The sequence below is a fragment of the Mastigoproctus giganteus genome, chromosome 13 (assembly GCF_048544385.1).
Source record: "Mastigoproctus giganteus isolate SK-2022 chromosome 13, ASM4854438v1, whole genome shotgun sequence".
In the NCBI taxonomy this organism is placed as follows: Eukaryota; Metazoa; Arthropoda; class Arachnida; order Uropygi; family Thelyphonidae; genus Mastigoproctus; species Mastigoproctus giganteus.
Window position 1 is genome coordinate 159,560,629 of NC_143587.1, and position 23,091 is coordinate 159,583,719.

Genomic DNA, 23,091 nt, shown 5'->3' on the forward strand with positions numbered 1-23,091 from the left:
ATTCTCAACATATACATTCTCCAATCATGTCTGGTCAGAATTGCAGACATTTTTAAATCCAATCCTAACTCGCTACTTTTTTCCCGACATTGCCTTGTACTTGTTAAGTAAGCCCTCAGATCTCTTACTCTTGATATCTGCTCTACAACATTATCTACTTTTGACACTGGCATATATATCCTGGTCCTATTCCACCTGTCCTTGCACAACATATTTCCCATTTCTCTGACAATAACTACCTCCTGTGGGACTAGAGCATTCTGCCTCGGAAATTGCTGCTCTCTTGATTGTTCCACAAGCATGAGCTCTGGTATTGAGTTGGGTGCCTGATCGGCCCCTAATTTAATTTCTTCAAGAGCATGTACCCTATTCTTCAAACTCTCATAAACATCCATCATAAATAATGGTTGAGTGGCAGAAAACAGAGGGTAATTATAAATGGGATCGTCTCTTGGAATAATTTTATTAGTGGTGGAATACCTCAGGGTTCAGTGCTGGGTCACTTATTGTTTGCAATATTTATTAACGATATTGGTGAACACCTATCCAGCTTATTTTCTAAGTTTGCAGATGATATGGAGGTTAACAGAACGGTTAATGACAAGAATCAAGACAATGCAAGATCTAGGTAAATTAAGCAGATGTTCTGAGAAGTGGAAGTTGAGGTTTAATATTGATATATACAAGGTAATGCACGTGGGCAGCGGTAATCCCAGATGACTTACTAATTAGGTGGTACCACACTCAAGGCAGTAGAGAATGAATGAGACCCGTGGAGTAATTATGTAGTCTGACATGAAGTTCTGAGCACTGCAGACAGGTCTGCCATGAGGTTCTGTCAATAATATACAGGAATTTTGATAGCAGGGACAAAGAGATAATTATTCCATTGTATAATGCACTGATTAGGCCACATCTCGAGTACTGCATATATGTTTGGAAGCCTCAGACTAAGGAAAATACAGATCTCTTGGAGCAGGTGCAGAGAAGAGCAACCAGATAATCCAAGAGCACAAAGGGATACTGTTGAATTTTTTTTTTTTTCTGATGTTCAAGGCTTGTTTCCTTGCATCATTTGCTATTTCTGTTACTAATAATAATAATCTTCTGAGTTTATTTACTATACTTCTAGCATTAGTGTACATGCATTATACATTCCTCGTTCTTACTCTTAGTTACCCTAACACAGCCCATGTATTTACTTGTTCTGTGATGACTCCCAGCATCTCTTGAAGTTCCCAGCAACTTGCTCTCTAGGCTGCTGTCATTACAATAGAAGCAGTGCAAGAATCACTTTCGCCTCTGCCTGTGGCTACAATTAATCTTTTAGTCTCTCAATCCCCCAAATCTAGCAGTTTTCCGACTCACCTAACACTGCCTCAATAGCATCAGCAAATATTCATGTACCATTTCTATTTAAGTGTATTCCATCCCTGTAGAAGCAGTCTCTCCTGTTAGCAAGCACACCACACTGAAAAAATTCTACCCCGTGAGTCTTGCACAATCTCTCCAGGGCCGAATTGACAAGGCTCTCATCATATACTCCCCTCTATCGTTTCTGGGCAGAATTGCAGACACTTTCAAATTTAACCCTAACTCCTGACTTTTTTTCCAGCATTGATCTGTACTTGTGAAGTAAATCTGCAGATCTCTTACTCTTAAGGTCATTAGTGCCAACGTGTACAACAATATCACCTTTCGTGCCCTTAAAAGATATCTGCCCTAAAACATTATCAACTTTTGCCCCTGGCAGACATACCCTGGTCCTGTTTTTGCATAATGTATTCCCTGTCTCCCTGACAATAGAGTCATTGATGATAAGTAGTTCCTGTGCAACCAGTGCATTCTGCCTTGGATATTGCTGCTGTGTCACCTGATGCACAGGAGTGAGCTCTGCCGTTGAGTTGGGCAGTTGAGCTTGATGGGCCCCTCATATTAATTTATTCGAATGCATTTACCCTACACTTAAAACTCTCATAGACGCCCATCAGAACCCTGAGTTGGCGCCTGATTTTTTCACAGTCTCTGCACCTAGCACACACTAAGACATCCTCCTTGGCTAAATCATGTCCTGTTCTAGACAGGTCTGCAAACATTTCATGAATTGTTTTAGACTTGTCAATCAATTCGGCCCTGGAGAGATTGTGCAAGACTCACGGGGTAGAATTTTTTTTAGCGCAGTGTGCTTGCTAACAGGAGAATTGCCCCCTTCAGTTCTCCCACAAACCACAGCACTCTGGCTATTCTGTGAATGCTGTTTTGCTGCTCTAGTCTGGGTCATGATTCCGTTAAGTATAATTTAACTAACAATGAACTTTAAAAAGATTAATAAATTTTGCTGATTAATTGATAATACTATACTAATCTAACAGATTTCTAATACAGTGCTACGCTTTTCACTATCTAGTTTTACGGTAAACCTTATGCTATTCTGTATCGTATAAGAATGGCGGCAATTTACGAATATAAAACCTATGGACAATAGTTATTGTTTAACACAGGGATCGGCAAACATTTTTTGGAAAGGACCAGATCGTAAAATTTTTAGGCCCGGCGGGTCAGGTAGCAAGCTCGAAGCTATTTACATGGGTAATTCTACTCATACAGCAACTAAAAAAACAGGTTCAAAATCTTTTTATTAGGAAGCGATATTTTACATAATATTTATACACATGCTGACACAAAAAAATGAATAAAATATTTCCATTTATTAATAAACGTATTATAGAATGGGTTAAATTTTGTTCTAATGCGATGAATGTAATTGTTTTTTCTGAGATAATATTTTATCATACTGGAGTTCGAAGTTAATACTTCCTATCATTAAAATTGTTTGCAAATGGCCATCTGTTAATAATGATCTGTATTGCGATTTTACATATTTCATTTTTGAAAATGTCTTTTCACATTGGTAAGTACTCCCAAATACAGATATAAATCCCCGTGCATATGATTTTAATTGACCGTATTTATCTTCCAAAAGACATTTATAGAATTGGGTTAGATCCATTTCTTTAAACCTAACCTTTAGCATATCATCATTTTGCAGATCAATCACTTCCAATTGAAGGTCTGATGGAAGCTCCTCAATTGTACAGCCAAATGGATTTTGAAATATGGAAATGTCTTTTGCACTTGCATCAAGGTCCGAAAAACGCTGTTGTAACTGTACTTTAAGTTCAGAAAATATATCCACCACAATTTTTTTTGGGAATGGGGATTTCGCTAATATTTGAAATTTTTTACAGCATGGAAAATGGTCAAACTTGGTTAATGTGATTTGTGTTTCAAACAATGCAAATTTTTGACGATAAGACTTTACGATAGAATACGTTTCACATATGAGCACTGTTTTCCCCTGTACTTTTAAGTTAAATTCGTTAAGATATCCCACGATGTCTGTAGCAAATGCTAATTTCCATAGCCATTCATTGTTAGATAATAGTGATTGTGGGAAGTTTTTCTCATTTAGAAAAATTTCTATTGCTTCTCGGAGTTCAAAAAATCTCAATGAAACTTTTCCATTGCTAAGCCATTGAACTGCTGTATGGTAGGGCAAATCAGGGTATTCGGCTTCAATCTCTAATAAAAAATCATGAAACTGACGATGGTTAAGTCCGCGAGAGAGAATAAAGTTAACTGACACAACTGGTTCAATAACACACGGCAGATTGAGGTATTTCCCACAAAGAGCCTGTTGGTGAATAATACAATGAATTACCAGAGGTTTTGAACATTTAGCTTCTTCACAAGCCTTAAAAATTTGTCAACTAATCCTTTGCCCGTTCCACATATATTTTTACCACCATCAGTTGTGACACATTTTAACTGATTCCATTTCATATTGTACTGTGTTAGTGTTTTCTCGACTTCCTTGAAGATATCTTCGCCTGTAGTTGTTCCATGCAGACTATTCATAGAAGCTAATTCTTCAGTAACCTCAAACTCAGTATTGACTCCTTGAATAAACAGCAACAATTGGGCAGTATCAGTAATGTCTGTAGACTCATCAAGAGCCAACGAAAACCACTTGAAATTTTTTGCCTTGTCTTTTAAAAAATTGACTCTTGATGTGGCTCCCGATGTCCTCAACTCTTCTAACAGTTGTTCTCGCCAAAAGACTGACAGATCGAAACAAATCCATTTTCTCTGGACACATTTCTTCGGCTGCCATAAGCAAACATGATTTAATTAATTCACCATCGGTAAATGGTTTCCCTTTCTTGGCTAATAAATGAGCTATTCGTAAGCTTACTTTAATTACTGCTTCATTATCATTTTTTGTTTTAACGAATAAATTGCGTTGTGATAATGCATTACGTTTTAAACTTTCCAATTTTAGCTTCCGTTGATTTTCTGTGAGTTTTGAATATTGTGCCGCGTGCTTACTTTGGTAATGACGATGTATATTGTACTCTTTTCGCACAGCTATTGTGTCTTTACATAATAACATGATACTTTGTCATTTATTTCTATGACAAAATAATTCACACTCCATTCAGCTTTAAAAGCATGACATTCGAAGTCCACTTTTCTCTTCATATTTGGTCTTGAGGGTGACATGGAAACGGTGGGTAATAAATAAAAGGAAAAAAAAAAAAGATCGCAGTGCCGTGACAGACAATACCACGTGTGCCGCTAAAGCAAAACAGAGAGAAATGCTGGCAACACTTGTTCTACGGTAGACGACAGAATGCGAATATGCGACGCCAGTAGTGCCACGTGCGGTCATTATTCTCAACTCGATTATAGGCTATTGCAGCACATAATTTGATTTATTTTTAATTTTTTTATGTAAAAAAACAATATTAACCCGCGGGCTGGATTTAGCCCACGGGCCGTAGTTTGCCGACCCCTGGTTTAACAGAAATCCATAGACAGAAAAATCGTAGGTAAGCTGGAATTGAAAGTATGCTGTACTAGTAAGCAGTCCTATGGCTTAATTTTAATATAAAATGTGCATTTTTGTCAGTGAAATTTCTAGCGGAATGTGGTCTTTATATAAAATCTCCTGCTTTTTTCAGAAAATCTCCTGTTTTCTGCCTGATTTTTATATCAAAATCCTGCTTTTGCTGAATACCTCCTGCTTTTCTTCTGTTTTGCCTAACATCTGTTTTCTTCCTCCTGATCTCCAGTTTTTTAAAAGTTACTGGTTGAAGGTGTGGTACATAGATAAATTGTTTCTGATTATTCACATGGATACTGTAAATACTGGATTGAAGTATCCAGCCCGGATTATTCTATTGTAGAACACATTTGAAATGAAAACAGTGATAAGTTACTATTATGTTTTAATCAATAGGACTCATAGCTCCTTATCATAACTGTCTACATATTCACCAAAATAGGTTTATTATAATCTGTGGGTTATACTAGCAGAAAATATATGCTTTAAATTAAGCATTCCTCAGTGACTGAGGGTTGGCTATATATTGAATCCTTGAAACAGTCATTTTCAGATATAGTGCATGCTAATTTCTGTAAAACTACTAAGCTACAGGATAATTACCAAACAGATGACTTATGCTGGGATAACCAGAGTTAACCCTTATGTCTGAGTACAGTGCTTTATAAACTGAATGCATTATGCATGCACCTGCACTAAATAGAGAGCTCGCCAAAGATGGGATTTTAGTTTTTTTTCTAATTATAGGTTGGTGGTAGATCTAAGTCACCTGTATTATTTGCTCTCATTTGAATTTACTGAGATGTTATTACATCATGCAATGCAAGAATATTTTGATTCCTATATTTTTTGATATAATTGGGCTGGAATTTGTAAGCTTGATGTTATCAAACATATAATGCATGGGAGCCTTTTTTTAAATTTATTTTATTTTTATTTTTTTCTTACTGATTTGCAGAAAAGGAAAGATTAATAATTTCAGGGTTAGTAAAGAAGTTTGAACAGTGTCGTTCTGTGATAGACAATAAAGAGTGCAGTGTTGGAAAAAGGACGTCTATATTGATTGTATGGGATGCAGTTATTTGTAGTCGAAGGAAATCTGAGAAACGCTTGTTTCAAAAGTTGGGTTTAAAATAAACATCTGCTTTAAGCATTGTTTGACAATGCTTAAAAGTGGATGGTTAAAAAATGCAGATGGAGCATTCCTTTGCTGACATCATTAAAGAAAGATGATTTGCCTTTTGTGATTCATTTCATAAATAATTGGAAAACAGAATACTATGTGTTATTTACCACTTATGTGTTAGGTTCATCAATGAAGTACACTTCTGCTATCTCAGTAGCTGTGCCAATAAACAGAATATCCATGCAGTCATGGCATCCTGAAAAGTGCAAGGTGCAATTTCTTCAGATGGAATAATTGGACCAGTCTTCTTAGACATTAAATTTAGACTGCTACCTGAAGCTCTATAAAGGCACAGGATTGAACACAGATGAAATATTTTTTTAATTTCATTATATATTGTATTAATTACAGTTTTTCTAATGAATATCCTAATTAATATGGGATTGGATGGTTTTGATCAGCATGCTCTGACTGAATCCCTGCGATAATTCTTGTAGCAATTTCTGAAGGACAGTGACTACAGGAATAATCCATTTGAAGAATTTAAAAGTGAAATCACAGCTTCTTATTTGTAAGCTTCAGTTCATATTTATGAATGGACCTACATGCACAGAGATCACAGTAATATGTGGTTCTTCTTGCATAATAAACCACCATGTCTTGCATGTTTAATAACAACAAACTCACGGATGCCAGCACATTACACCAAAAAATATTGGCACTCAAAATGGTTGCATCTTTTTTTGGTGACCCTAAGTTTTTGGGTTTAATGTATTTATTATACTTTTTTTTTTTTAATACCCAAAATACAGATTTAGGCAGGTGCCTAGGATTGCCAATTTTTGCTGTGTCATTTGAACATGTTTATATATTAGTCAGCTTTGAAATTATTACAGAGATAAAATGGCTGCTCAATTTCATATGTTGCCAACAAATTATTTCAGCCGGAATGTCCCCAGGATACCAAGCCTCTGATGCTATACCTCCATATGCTGGTGACTTTTACTAGCACAGCCACGTGGAAGCTTTTAAAGGAAAAACAAGGTAATCATTAAATTTCTATAAAAAAAATGTGTAATTATAAAGAGATATGTTGTTGTTATATGGTAGATGGTTTTTATTTATTTATTTCTCTTTCATAGTTCACATTTTAAAGTAATTTGGATATGTTTAATCTTCAAAAAACTCAAGGCAAGACAAAACAGTGATGTTTAACCTTTGAAAAACTCAAAGCAAGGCAAAATTCCTTCATGCTTAACTTTGAGTCGTTCAACAAAAAAGGTTAACAGGCTGCCCATTTCTAACACTGTAGGCCCATTGGTTTCTTCCTTCTTGAAGTTTCTACAATGCTATTCTCTTTTATGACTTCTAACATTTTGCCATCCCAGTTATCCCGTCACACCCTTCTTTATTGCAACCTGAGAATCATTTAAAATTCAATGGCTATTAGGTTTAAGCAGTTAAACATGCCATTGATTCTGAAAGCAAACATGTTTATTAATTATGCATACAAAAATTCACAACTAAACAGGAGAATCAGCAATGTATCTTTGAAGAACAGTTCCAAGCAATTCTACACAGATGATTTCATCCTCTCAAAATATTTAAGAGTAATGATGAGAATATTTATTTTGTTTTTATAAAGTATTTCAACCAGATTAAAAGTTGTGTGACTGTTCTGCATGTGTCTTCTGGATTTCCCAAAAACATAACCAACATTGGAGTCTAGATCTCCTGTGACTTGTGTGATCAAACAAAATAAGACATATTTTCAAATAATAGAAATAGTGACATGTTTCGGGATTCATAAAATGCTTTAACCATGTATGCCAAGAGGAAAAATTTACAAATGAATACACTTTCCTGCTTAATATAAGTTTCTCAGCACTGCTCATAAGCTGTTGATGGTCACTGCAAATTAGCTTAACTAGCTTTAATGTTATGACTAACTTTTACCAACACAAACAAAATTACAACAGCATTTAGATAAAGTTTCTAATCCATTTAGAGCACATATAATTCTCTCTCTCTCTCTCTCTGTGTAAAAAAAAAAAAAAAAAAGTCTTCTGAAATCAACTTTAATTTTCAGTGTTCTATTGCTGTATTTGATAAGTTGGCTGGCCACTCCTCCTTAGAAAATAAATATCATTTTAGTTATGTTGATTGCAAAAATAAACAGTTAGACCCCTCTTACCTTTATAAAATTCAAGTTGTATACATAATTATCTGTGAAAGTATCTTTGTAATGCTTTAACTTTAGTTACAATCCTTTTGTATTTAACCTCTGTTGGCTTTTGAAAGCAAAAGCAGATGTTATTAGAGTTTAATTCAAACAAATTAAATGCTGTACAATTTTTAAATAAAACAGTTTTGTACCTTAAGTAGCCTTGAGATTAACCAACATTTTTAATCAATACTTCAGTATCTGTATCTATCAAAAAGCTGACCGGGCTAGCCGGGTGGGTAAAGTGCCTGCCTGGCAACCCAAAGGTCGGGTTTGAATCCCGCCTCGGGCTTGGATCAAAGTACTGCCAAAACCTTGGGAGGTGCACTATGGCCACAGAAGCCGATATGGCAACAACTACAAAAAAAAAAAAAAACTATCAAAAACAGCTGATTAGTTTAACATACAATATGATATGAGTTACATATGCTGTATTCAGATACTAACTTAACTTCATAATCTCTTTTAAAAAGTTTCTTTTTGCCTATTAGCAGTTGTATCATTCCATAAAAAACGAAAAAATGCAGAAAATATATATGAACGTTAAATGTGTTGGATTATCTGTGTGCTATGGTGAGATACCTAGGGGGAAAAACTCCTTTCCAGTTCATGGAAAGTAATGTTCCCTCCCATACATAAAGCTCAGTTCATAAGGAAAACTCCTTGACATGGGCACCTGTAAGTGGTGAGGGCCTTCTGGCCTTCCAGACTGGCATCACTGGGATCCATTGCTCATTCCTAGGTTCCAGGGTTACATCATTGGAATCCAGCTTGTGCAGCCATGCGCCGCGACCCATAGAAACTCGAAAAGAGAGATCCTGGTAGTTGAGGGCCCAGCCCTAATACACCACTTTGGCCCCTGCTTCAACAAGATGGTAAGTCCCGGACCGGGATCAATCGGTGGGTGGTTCTCACTGCTAGGGTAAACTGCATTCCAGTAAGTCTCCCTCCCTTTGGTCCTGGGATGAGGTCAAGACTTATTGGAAATGTGATTATGATGCTCTAAGTGAACTTGGCACCCCATTCATGTATGCAGTACCTGCTAGTTCCTGAATGGGCATCCCCTCATAAGGCTCTGTGGTTGGTGAGATACTTAGGGCATCTTAAATTTTTAACTTACTCTCATGAGTAATTTAAATCCCTCTTTTTCTTCAGGGGCCCCAACAAGGCCGCTACCTAACCGATCCGAAGACACCGATAATACCAAGTCAAAAACACCCAGAACTGAGGATAGACCACCATCAGTGACACCACTTTTCCTCATTCTTCATTCCACTGGAGAGCAGTTACTTGGGAAAATGTCACCCTTCTTCGTCCAGAAAGGATTAGAAGGATCTCCGAAATCTGCCAAAAGGCTGCGTTCTGGAGACATTTTAGTTGAGGCTGCAAGCCTAATACATGCACAGCTACTTCTGAAAGCCACATCGATAGGGGGAATACCCATTATCATTGCCCTTCACAAAACTCTGAACTCTTCACGTGGTGTCGTATCAGAGTGGGACTTTCTTCATGTCTCTGAAGAAGAGATATGCTTTCAGTTGAGAGACCAATATCGATGCGAAAGGATGGGAAACTTGTCCCTACCCGAGTTCTCATCCTAACATTCAACACTCCACAGCTTACAACTTCCATAAAGGCAGGCTACTTAAACTGCTAAACATTCCGAACCCACTGAGGCGTTTTAAAACCAAAAGTACAGCCACTCTCAAACAGCTTGTTGTGGCTCCCCTGCCTGTGCTCACTGTTTGTGCTAAAGATTACAAGAGCATGGAATGTTTAGCTTCTAAACCAACTTGTACTAACTGCCAAGGAGAACCTGCATACTCTTGAGCATGCCAGCAGTGGAAGGACGAAAAAGAAATTCAAAAACTAAAAATAGAGCCAAACATCTCTTATCAGAAGGCTAGAAAATGCCTCCAACCAATAAATAGCGCAAAGCCCTCATGTGTCTAGAAAGCTTCTGGGAAGAGTACCATTAGGACCCAGACTGATACAGCAGGCCCCCGTTATAACGCAGTTCGCTTTACGCTGATTCGCTATTCTTATATTATAACCCGTATCTGACTATAACGCTGTCACAGATCACTATAACGCTCTTTTACAGATTGCATTTTTGGCATATTTAACGAAATCGTTTCATTTGATGGAGTCGATAGCTTGAAAATGAATAGCAAAACAGCATTAAAACGTTTCCCATGCCGACTTGAGAAATTTTCCCACGCTCGGTGAAATTTTCTTGCATGCTAATTTAATTGCAGTAAAGTGACTTGTTACGTAGTTCCGAGATCAACATTTTAAAAAATGATCAAGTATATTGCTTGTAATATTTGCGTTATATGCATTTATCCGAAGTCTAGTCATCACTCAGTACCGTATTAGACATCGTGCGAAACGAACAGTTTACTTGAACATTGTATCGTAATTAATGCAACCAATGCAGTTACATTTTAGAAGAGTTAATAATGGCCGATAAGAATGAAAAAGCAACGACGTCTGGGCACAGTATGAAGACTATAAATGTAAGAAAAAGACTGAATTTGAAAATTAAATTAGACGTTTTGAAGCGAATCGATTCCGGTCAAAGACAAGCGGATGTGTTCCATAATTTAGGACTTGCAAGTTTAACTGTAAGAACAATTTTAAAACAAAATAAAGAATTAATTTTAGCAGCGGAAAAGATAGCTGTTCCACTGCAAGCAACTAGGGCTAGGCCGGCATTAGGATTGAAATGGAAAGACTTTAACTAATTTTATTGAAGATAATATCCAATGCAGAATTCAGTTAAGTTAAATATTATTAAACAGAGAGAGAGAGAGAGAGTGAGAGCGAGAGAGAGAGGGAGCGAGATTAGCCAATATGATGATCTGTAGAAAACAAACCTAAAAAAAAAAAAAAAAAATTGTGGAACCATTTAAAACTAGTAAGGGCTGGTTGAATAGATTTAAAATCCAGGGAGAAGCCGCAAGTGCAGAAGGAGCCGAAACTTTCAAAAAAGAACTTGTTAAAATTATTGAAGATTGATATTATGTGTTATACTTCTCAACAAGTTTTTGTGGAAACGAATGCCTAAAAGAAGTTTCATATTGAAAGAAAAAAAAAAACATGCCAGGTTTCAAAGCGGCGAAGGATCGGTTGACTTTATTGTTGGGTGGTAACGCTGCAGGGGATTTAAAATTAATACCCCTTTAGTTTATTTGGAAGAGGGCCAAAGTTCAACCCAAAATCGACACAATTTTCATGATTAAATTCATCAATTAAATTAAATCAATTTAGATCAATTAAATTCATGATTTTAATTGGAATTTTAAGTTTAATTTTTATACGTAAGTAGTTACCACATAATTATATACGTATGTAATGCAGAATATTTTATATGTACAAATATTTGAATATTAAATATTTTGACCGACATTTGTGCATCTTTTCACTATCGTTTATTATTGATTAGGAAATATCCTATGGCACCGACCGCAACTCATAAATACATATGTTACCTTATGGGAATGCCGCGCTCGCTTAGCGCGGATTCACTTAGAGCTCTGTTTTTACGGAACGAATTATCAGCGTTAAGCGGGGGTCACCTGTATAACTATTCTACCAAGGGAATCATTTACTCCCATTGCATGCTATTTATTAAGTTCCCAAAAGCCAACCCAAAAATCACAGTCAGCTGTCACTCCTATATCCATACCTCCTAGTGCTCTACCTCTTCCAAAACACAGTACTAAAGAAACTCTAAAGAAATTGGAATAGCCATCCATAATCCAAGAAACAATGGATGTGGAAGATAAGGAGGTACAGGATGAATCAGTCCTGGAACTCTTTGCGGAAGAAGAAAAAAAGGATACCGGTCAACGCTCATTCTTTCCAAAGAAAGAAAAATCCAGGACTGAGAAAACAAAGCCCTCAGCTCTTTGGAAGCTACCAGACAGATCCAACAAATATAAATAACTGTATGACGAGCTGTGCCAGTTCATCTTACAGTAGGGTTCCTTTAACTGTTTGCTCCATCTATTTGCCACCTGGGAACGACATCTCCCAGGAAAAACTGATGATCTCATTAAGCAATTGCCACTGCCTTTTCTGTTATTAGAGGATTTAAATGGACATAATACTCTATGGGGTAGTTGTGACATCAATAGAAGTGGGTGGATCATCGAGCGATTTCTTGAAAACAATGATCTGGCCCTTCTAAATATGGGATCTAATAATTTTTTCCACATGGTACTCTTATGTTTACTGCCATTGATCTTTCCATCTGCTCCACTTCACTCCTGCCTGTGTGTACGTGGGATGTCAAAGAAAATCTTTATGGTAGTGATCACTTCCCTGTGTTATCCACCATTTCTAATGGGAGACGATGCCACCTGTCTAGGATACCACGGTGGAAGTTCGATCATGCTGACTGGAATGAGACATTTGGCAACATTTAATACCACAGTCAGCCAGGAGCCAATTAATGAGGCAGTAAAGCACATCACAGAAAGTATCATCTAAGCAGTGGCAGTTGTAGTTCAAGGACATCAACCTGGTTTCCACCTTTTCCAAAACCATGGTGGAATGAAGAATGTACAGCTGCTAGAAAGGCTCAAAACAAAGTATGGGGAATATTTTGCTGTTACCCCACCACAGATAATTTAATAGCCTTTAAATGTGCCCATGACAAATTACGTTACATCAGAGCCGAAAGGAATCTTGGCTCCAGTATGCATCTTCCCTCACACGAGTTGCCAAAAGCCATCCGGGACAAAGTTTGGAAAATGATGGGCAAATACACGTCACACCCTCCAACGATCCTTGAACATAATGAATGTACAATTGCAGGCCTAACTGCAATCGCAAACACTACTGGGGAGACATTTGCTAAAGTGGTTTCAGAAACATTATACCTCCCAGAATTCCTGGCCCTCATACAATGATCAGAAAAATGGCAACTGAAGCTGCCTTCAAAAGGGTGTGAAGATTACAATCAGCCTTTTACACGGTAGTAGCTGAAAGAGGCACTCTCCATATCCAAGGCGAGTGCTGTTGGGCCAGATGACATCCATCATGAAATGACTAAACATCTTTCATCAGAATCGATGGATCTCTTGTTCTGTCTCTATAATAGAATTTATATCGAAGAGGAGTTTCCGAAACTCATGAGTCATGACATATGGCAACAGTCTTTACCCTCCTGAAACTAGGAAAGGATCCAAAAATACCAAAAAAAATTACCGTCCTATTGCTCTGACCAGCTGCTTGTGCAAGAGTCTGGAAAGAATGGCCAACATTTGCCCTACGTATTTAGAAGCTAACAACCTCCTTTCCAGAACACAGTGTGATCTCCGAAGGAATAGATAAATGCTCGATTATTTAATCTGATTGTGATGCTTTCCTGAAACATAGCTTGGAGATATGAAATTTTAAAGGACATGTATAACTATGGGGACACATTGCCATCTTTATTAAAAATTTCCTTTCAAACCGGTCTTTCTAAGCTCGTGTAAGATCCACCCTCTCTCGGCCATTTTGCCAAGAAGAGAGTGTTCCACAAGGATTGGTCCTAAATGTTACGCTTTGTGTCATCAAAGTTAACTCTTTTACCGAATAACTTCCTCCAACCATAAACAGTATCTGCTTTGTAGATGACTTTAGCATCTTTTCGCAGTCATGCAACATGAGGGTCATCAAAAGATAATTGCACAATGCCATTGACCACATCAAATCGTGGGCATTGGCTAATGGTTCCAGGTTCTCACCTCAGCATACACTTTTGTAACAAATGGAACCTTCAACCTGAACCAGAACTCAAGCTCGGAATGAGACAAAATTCTTGTGGCTCATTTGATAATAAGTTGACATTGCTGCCGCATATTTCTGACATTTCTATTAGAATGAACAGCAGCCTGGAAAGAAAGGTAATGGAGATTTCCAGGACTGCTGGGAGTCATAGTGGGACAAGTAAATACATGAGCTGTGTTAGGGTAACGAAGAGTAGGAACAGGTGCATGCATAATATTTGCATGTACACCAATGCTAGGAATATAGTTAATAAATTTGATGAGCTTGAAGTGCTAGTCAAGACATTAAACGCAGTTATTGTTGGGATATCAGAGACGTGGCATCACACAGTTATAAGCAGTGCAGAATTGGAATTTGGGAAGTACAATGTGTACAGAAAGGATAGGAAGGGAGGAGGGGTTATGCCGTTAGTTAAGAAAAAACATAAAATCTAAGGAAGTGCATCCAGCTGACATGGATGGTCAGTGCAGTGTTGAGTCTGTTTCGTGTGACATAAGAACTGGGAAAGGAAAAATAACAGTAGGTGTGTGTTATATAGGCCTAATGAATCTGATGAGTATAATGAGCAATTGTGCAGGGAAATAATTGGCCAGTAAATCAGAATGTCTTATAATGGGGGATTTTAACTTTCCAGATATTGACTGGAACTTGTGGTTTGGTCACTCGCACACTAGCAAGACTTGTGGATTTATTGGATGACGGAGTTTTGCAGCAGCATGTTCAAGAGGTAACTAATGGGAATATCTTTTATTTGCAGATAAAAGAACCATTGGGTGACAGTGATCACATTGTACAGATGTGGGAATTACTTAGAGATATAACTACCATCAAGGCTAAAGGGAAGGGCTTTTGCTTTCATAGAGGTGACTACAGGGTCTCAGACAGGTTTTAAATTCTGTACAGTGGGATCAACTGATGATGTTACCAACCTTAAATTCTAAATAGGAAGCCTTCAGAGACTTAATTTTGGAGGCTACTAGGCTTTTCATTCCAACTAAGAAATACTGTTCAAGGTTCAGGCCTAAATGGATGTCAGATGGATTAATGAGGCTCATGGCAGGAAAGACAAATGTATGGGATGCATATAAAGTATCAGGTGACACATAAGCCTGTAGCAGATATAAACTAGTTTGTAATCAAGTCACAAAAGAAAGGCAGGTGAAGGCACATTACAAGAAACATTTGGCAAAGGATGCAAACAAAAACAGCAAAGAGTTCTTTACTTATGTAAACTTTAGAAGGAAAGGGATGAATGAGATTGGACCACTTAACATAGATGGATTGACTATTGATGATCATGCTCGGGTAGCTGATAAACTCAATGAGTATTTTGCATCTACATTCACACAAGGAGTTATTCAATGAGGGGAATGCCAGACGTTTATCAAACTCTAACAGGGAGCTAAGTGATTTTGTAATAACTGATAGCAAAGTGGAGGTGAAATTGTTGAAGTTACGCATATGGAAGGCACCTGGGGTGGACGGGATCTATCCAGTTATAATAAAGGAAGCAAGCAAACCCTTAGCCATAATTATGAGTGCTTCCTTGGATTCAGGGGAGCTCCCCATGGGCTGGAGGTGTGCAAATGTATCACCAATTCACAAAGAGGGTTCAAAAGGTGACACAAGTAAGTATAGACCTATTAGTTTAACTTGTGTTCCAGGGAAAATAATGGAATCACTGGTTAAAGAAGCATTGCAAGCTCATCCAGACAAGGCTGCCGTAATAGTTAAGACACAGCATGGGTTTGTTAAAGGGAAGTCTTGTGTCTGACCAATTTGATTGGATACTATGATGTAGTCACAAAGGAACTGAATGCCACAAAAAATAATTTTGATATCATGTACTTGGATTTCAGGAAAGCTTTTGATACTATTGCACTTTAATAATGCCATATTAAAGGTAAGTTGCTACAATGGATAAAGGGATTGTTGAGTGGGAGACGACAGAGAGTGGTAATAAATGGACACTGCTCTTCGTGGACAAATGTTATTAGTGGAGTTCCCCAGGGTTTGGTGTTGGGCCCATTGTTGTTTTGTATATTTATCAATGATATTGATGAAGGTATATCAGCTTTAATATCCAAGTTTGCAGATGATACAAAGGTTGGCAAATAAGTTGGGCAAATGGGTTCAGAAGTGGCAACTGAAGTTTAACATTGACAAATGCAAAGTACTACATACGGGTAGGAATAATCGAAGAGAAGCGTACCAACTGTGTGGTACTATACTTAGGGAAGTGGAAAGTGAAAAAGACCTTGGGGTAAAAGACCTTTGAGCAGTCACATATGAAGTTTGCTGAACAGTGCAAAGGGACTGCCAGGGCAGGTCATGGAGTCTTCTATATGATATATAGGAATTTCACTAGCAGGGACAGGTCAGTGATTATTCTGTTATATAAGGCAGTGGTCAGGTCACACCTAGAGTACTGTGTACGGGCTGGAGGCCTCATTTTATGAAGGATGTAGAGTTGCTAGAATGAGTACAAAGAAGGGCAACAAGATTGGTGAGGTTAACAAACGGCTGCTGTTACCAAGAAAGGCTTAAGTTCTGCAAATTGCAATGCCTGGAGAGTAGGCACCTGCAAGGTGATCTGATTGAGGTGTATAAGGCCTTGAATGGGTTGAGCAAGCTGAATGTTCATGGGATTCTTCCTCTTGATCAGATTAAGAACCTGAGGGGGCACAGTTTCAAATTGAGGGAAGACAGTTGTAGAATAGATGTGTGGAAATTTGCCTTTACCCTGGAGGTAGTTGATTGCTGGAACAGACTTCCTTCTATTGTTGTGAAGTTGATAGCCTAAATAAATTTAAGGCTGAGCTTGGACAGTCATTTGGAACAAATGGAGGGATGAAATGGGTGGTTTTTTTTTTTTTTTTTTTTTGTTTGATGTTGCATAAGCTTGCTTTCTTGCATTGTATGCCTCTGCTAATGCTAATATCCGTCAAATGCGGACAAAGTGTACACGAGGATTGAACCTTCTTTGTGCAATCTCCTCCAATAAATGGGGTTTAGACCACTGCACCTTGCTCCACCTATATCGTGCACTTGTCCATTTTAAATTAGATTATGACTCTCAAGTATGTGCATCAGCAAGAAACATCATACTATGATAGCTAGACCTAGTTCACCGTCAAGCCCATCTCCTGACGTTCGAAGCAGGTGAACCACCTCTATCCTTGTGATGGAAGCAATTGTCACTTAAATATACTTTTAAACTAAAATACCTGCCAGACAATCCTACGTAGACATCCGTTTTTGTGTCACTATGGGAAACCCTCTGCAACATCCGTGAGACTGCCAACTGTCTCTTTGGTATCCCAGTCCAAGTGCTGCTCAGAGAGCTTGACATCATGGTAGACAATATATATACAGAGCAATATGGCCTTAGTCGCCGATGCTCCTAAGACTTTATTACAACAACCAGAAGGAATATTGGATCCATTTCACATCTACTATCACCTGGGGTAGCTAACCTCAGTATTGTCTGTGTAATGAAAGGCAAATATACATCATATTCTTCATCGATCATAGAACATAATGGATGCAGAACTGCAGAACCCCACTCAAATTGCCAACACTTTAGATGACACATCTTAAAATATTTGTGATAATATTTTGAAGATTAAATGCACAAGACATATTATTTAGTTAAAATATTTGTGTATTTCCAGATTTTCTGGCCCAGAAACAAAAATTTGAAAAACAACGATTGAAGCTGTTTTGTAACAGTTCTGCGGCTTATAACTCACCATTCACATAGTAGGAACTTAATATGTTACTCTCACTCTGTGAGTGTTCAGATTGGCACAATAACAGAACACTCACAGCCTGTTAGATCCTGGCTATGCTGGTACTATGTACTAGTTAAAATCTTAGTGCCAACAACTGTGGCAGGACAGGTTACAACTAAGCTCTATCAAATTAAGTCTGCAATCAAACAGCAGTCTAGTCTGCACAGAAACTGTAGAGAGGAAGTTGGTTTTGCTCTGCTCCATATCAGACATCCGTTTTTGTCATCTCACATTCTTTTTTTGCTGAGGGCTGATGACTTTTGTATGTGTGAGGACTGTGATACTATTCTGTTCATGATGTTTTCGTCTGCTGTGGTCATTTTATTAATGAACACCATTTATATTTTACACAGTCAGATTTTATCCAACAATGGCCATGTGGAGCTGTGTTTTTGTTATTTAAAATGATTAAACCCATTTTCTCTTAGTAACCAAAATCTGTAGGTCACTCTAATATTTTAACTTTGTATGAACCAGTTTTGCATATTATAACCTTGTTGCTGTGTGCCTCTAAAACCCAAACCAGACCATCAAGATCATAATAAGAAAATAACTTTTGTTGAATACTGGGATGCATATTCTAGAAAATTTAGTCATATATGAAGTACTCTGAGCATTGTAGACCAGGCTGCCAGGACAGTCCATGGGGTTTTGTTATGATATACAGGAATTTTTCTAGCAGGGATAATGAAGTGATTATCCCATTGTATGAGGCAATGGTTAGGCCATGTTTTTGAGTACTGCATACAGGGCTGGCCTCATTTTAGGAAGGATATGGATCTGTTGGAATAGGTGAAGAGAAGGACAAGAGTTTAGAACAGAGGGGTGGTATTGAGGTGTTTAAGGATTTGAATGAATTGAGCAAGCTCAATCCATTCAATGCTTTTGGCATTCTTTCTTTTGCTCAGACTATACATGAGGAGGCATAAATTCAAATTGAAGAAGAACGGTTGCAGGATAGACATGAGGAAGTTTGCATTCAGTCAGTGGGTGGTTGATTGTTCGAATAAATTCAAAGAACTAGACAAATTATTGTTGGGAGGACGGACAGGTGATGTGGGAAGTTTTTTTGGCTTTATAAGCTTAAAATAACTACATAAAATGAATCAGATTATTTGTCTGATTCTTTTTATGTATTTTCTAAATTGATTATAAGAGTATCATTTGAAAAGCATGCAATCTGAATGGGCATAGATATAGATAAGGCAAGTTGGTAACAAACTCTGTAAAATCAAAAGTGAATTATAGCTGTGGATATGTGGCCTCTGGTAGAACTTACAAGATAAAGCTATTTCACTATCCATTATAGGCTTGCTTGAGTGTCAGAGTATTCAACTAAAAAAAAAAAAACTGAATCCAGATTTTTCTTTTTGTTTGTTTTGTGTTGTTTTGGAAATTCTCTTTGACAGCTAAGTCTGAACAACAGTGCCATTGTTATAACCAGAATTTTCTCTCAACATTTTTGAAGATGTGTACAGTCTGCTACAATATCTTTCTGGAGGAAATTTATTACCAGTTCATGTCTAAAAGCAATCCAAAAAAAAATCCAGGACAGGTTAGTTTGTTTGTTTTTTGGTTTTTAGGAGAATTAGCAACTAAGGCCATATTGCTCCTGGATATGCAGTCGTCATTCCCTGACCTTTCCGCATCCTCCGTATTTGGTTGTGACGGGCTCGAACCCCGGTCTAATCAAGAAGCGTGTGCTATGCACTGCTGCTCCTTCCCACCTGGCTACGGAGGTGCAAGGAGGAGGACAGGTTAGGATTAGCATTAGTATCTAGCATTTGCATTAGTAGCTCTAAACAGTATAGACAAAACAGTCTAAACAGTAAGTCTAAACAAAAGTATATTTAAGTAGAGGCATACGATGCATAAGAAAGCAAGCTTATGCAGCATCAGCCAAAAAAAAAAAAAAAAAAAAACCGCTCCCATTTCACCCCTCCGTTCATTCCAAATACCTGGCCAGCTCAGCCTTAAATTTATTTAGGCTATCAACTTCCACAACAAAAGATGGAAGCCTGTTCCACCCATCAACTACCCGCTGGCTAAATGCAAATTTCTGCACATCTTTTCTACAACTGTCTTTCCTCAATTTGAACCTGTGCCACCTCCGGTTCTTAATCTGAGCAAGAGGAAGAATCCCATCAGTATTCAGCTTGTTCAACCCATTCAAGGTTTTATACACCTCAATCAGATCACCTCGCAGGTGCCTACTCTCCAGGTGCTGAAATTTGCAGAACTTAAGCCTTTCTTGGTAAGAGCACCCCCTTTGTTCTCCTCACCAATCTTATTGCCCTTCTCTGTACTTGTTCCAACAGCTCCAGACCTGTATACAGTACTCAAGGTGTGGCCTGACCATTGCCTTATATAAGGGGATAATCACCTCCTTATCCATGCTAGAAAAATTCCTGTATATCATTGACAAGACACTATGAGCTACTCTTGCAGACAGTCTACACTGCTCAGAAAACTTCATATCTGCCTGCACATTACCCCCAGGGTCCTTTTCGTTCTCTACCACTGTCAGTTTAGTACCACAGTCGATACATCACTCTGGGGTTGCTGCTTCCCATATGTAGTACTTTACATTTGCCACCTCTCAGCCCATCTGTTCAACTTTTCTAGATCCTGTTGCAGCAGCATACTGTCATTAGTGTCCTTAACAACCCTGCCAACCTTCTTATCATCTGCAAACTTGGACATTAAGTTTGATATACCATCATCAATATCATTTATAAATACAGAAAACAACAATGGACCCAATACTGAACCCTGAGGGACTCCACTAATAACATTAGTCCACGATGAGCAGTGTCCACTGATTACCACTCTCTGTCTTCTCCCACTCAACCATCCCTTTATCCATAGCAGCAATTTGCCTCCAATGCCACACTGCTCCCGTTTGTGCAGCAGTCTTCCATGTGCAACAGTATCAAAAGCCTTTCTAAGATCCAAATATATATCAGAGTTATTCCCTGCATCCAGTACCTTTGTGACCACATCATCGTATCCAATCAAATTGGTCAGGCAAGACTTTCTTCTAGCATGGAAATTTCCCTTAACAAAACCATGCTGTGTCCGAGCTATAACTGAAGTCTCGTCTAGATGATTCTGCAGTGCTTCTTTAACCAGGGCCTCCATTAATTTTCCTGGAACAGAAATTAAACTAACAGGTCTATAATTACTTGTGTTGAACTTTGATCCTCCTTTATGAATTGGGGGTCACATTTGCACATCTCCAGTCCATGGGTACCTCCCCTGTCCAAAGAAGCTGTCATAATTATGGCTAAGGGTTTGCTTACTTCCTTTGCTGCCTCCTTTAATATAACTGGATAGATCCCATCCACCCTGGATGCCTTTTTTATGTTTATCTTCAACAATTTCTCCTCCACTTTCCTCTCAGTTATTACAAAATCATCCAGCTCACTGCCAGAGTTTAACTCACCTCTGGCATTCCCCTCCCTGAATAACTGCTCATGGGTGAATGTAGATGCAGAATACTCATTTAGTTTGTTAGCCACCTTAGCAGGATCATCAACAGATGCATATGTATTGAGTTAAATCAGCCCACTTGCATTTTCAAATGGTTTAATAAATGTTATCACATAACTTTTTTAAATAAATATGCATAGTTGATAAATAAAATTAGTGATATAAGTATTATGATTATGGTCATAGGTATGTTTTAATGGATTCATTTTAGAGATTTATTATCGATCTCTTAAAAATAATTTATTTAAATTATTTTTAAATGATTGATAATATAAAATTGCTCAGATTTCAGCTATACAGTGTTGTGTGCTGTTCCCTTTCTCCTTGAGTTATTTCTGGGTTTCCCCCCCACCTGAAACAAACTGGACTAGAATATATGCAGATGCATGCAGTAATACAGTAGATGTGGGAATGAAATGAGAAACAACCCCCATGATATTCCAGGATGTCTAGTCATATTGCAGACTATTGGAGAAGGGTTGCAGATGATAGCAGAAAGGGGGTTAGTAAAGTTAAAATATTAAAATAAGAGGACGAAATCATTTTAAAGAAAAGGTAATATTCATTTCAGATTCGGCGCCTCCGTAGCCAGGTGGGAAGGAGCAGCAGTGCGTAGCACACATTTCTTGATTAAACCGGGGTTCGAGCCCGTCACCACCAAATACGGAGGATGCGAAAAGGTCAGAGAATGACCACCGCATATCCCGGAGCAATATGGCCTTAGTTGCTAATGCTCCTTAAAAAAAAAAACCAAACAACAAACAACAACAATTTCAGATTCATTATGTCTGCACTGCCTATCTACTTGATTAGGATCATTGGAGCTTGGGCTGTGATTACAGTGAGACTGCTTCTACAGGGATGGGATACATTTAAGTAGGAAGGGTGCAAGAATATTTGTTGATGCTATCAAGGTAGCGTTAGTTGGGTCGGAAAATTGCTAGCTTGGGCGGGGGGGGGGGAATTCACAGACTAAAAGATTAATAGTAGCTGCAGGCAGAAGCAAAAGCGATTCTTGCACTGCTTATATTGTAACAAGCAGCAGTCTAGAGAGCAAGTTGCTAGCGACTTCAAGAGCTGCTGGGAGTCGTCATGGAACAAATGAATACATGGGCTGCGTTAGCGTAACAAAGGGTAACAACAGGTGCATGTATACTTGCATGTACACCAATGCCAGAATTGTAGTAAATAAATTTGATGAATTTGAAGTGCTGATCAAGGCATCAAAGGAAGATATTGTTGGAATATCAGAGACATGGTGTCACAGATATAAGCAGAGCAGAATTGGAATTTGGGGAGTACAATGTGTATAGGAAGGGGGGGGGAGGGGTTATGCTGTTAGTTAAGAAACACACAAAATCTAACGAATTGCATCCAGTTGATGAAATGGGTGGACAGTACAATGTTGAGTTAGTTTGGGATAGAGAAATGAGAGTAGGAGTGTGTTATAGGTCTAATGACTCTGATGAGTACAATGCACAGTTGTGCAGAGAAATAGTCTGCCAGTAAATCAAAATGTCTTGTAATGGGGAACTTTAACCTTCCAGATATTGACTAGAAATTGTGGATTGGTCACTCGCACGCCAGAGGATGGATTACTGGACCACATCATGTAGTCTGATAAGCCCTGATTTACAATTGTTCAGCACCAATGTGGTGAAAATAAACAGGAGGCACTGAGCCAGCAACCTCCCTGTTGTATGTGGCATGTTTTTGTGGCATTCCCTTAATTCTACTGGAAGGCACTGTGAATGCCAGATCACAT

At 38.1% G+C, this 23,091-nt stretch overlaps 1 protein-coding gene across 3 annotated transcripts in view; it reads left to right on the top strand.

Moving 5' to 3' along the window:
- Positions 1-23,091, top strand: part of LOC150076551 (ubiquitin-protein ligase E3B) — a 711,739-nt gene that overhangs the window by 150,283 nt on the left and 538,365 nt on the right. For all 3 annotated transcript variants that reach the window (XM_090387665.1, XM_090387666.1, XM_090387667.1), the window contains one exon: positions 6,977-7,076. In XM_090387665.1, the coding sequence (XP_090243791.1) occupies positions 6,977-7,076 (100 nt within the window). The remainder of the gene's footprint in view (positions 1-6,976; positions 7,077-23,091) is intronic.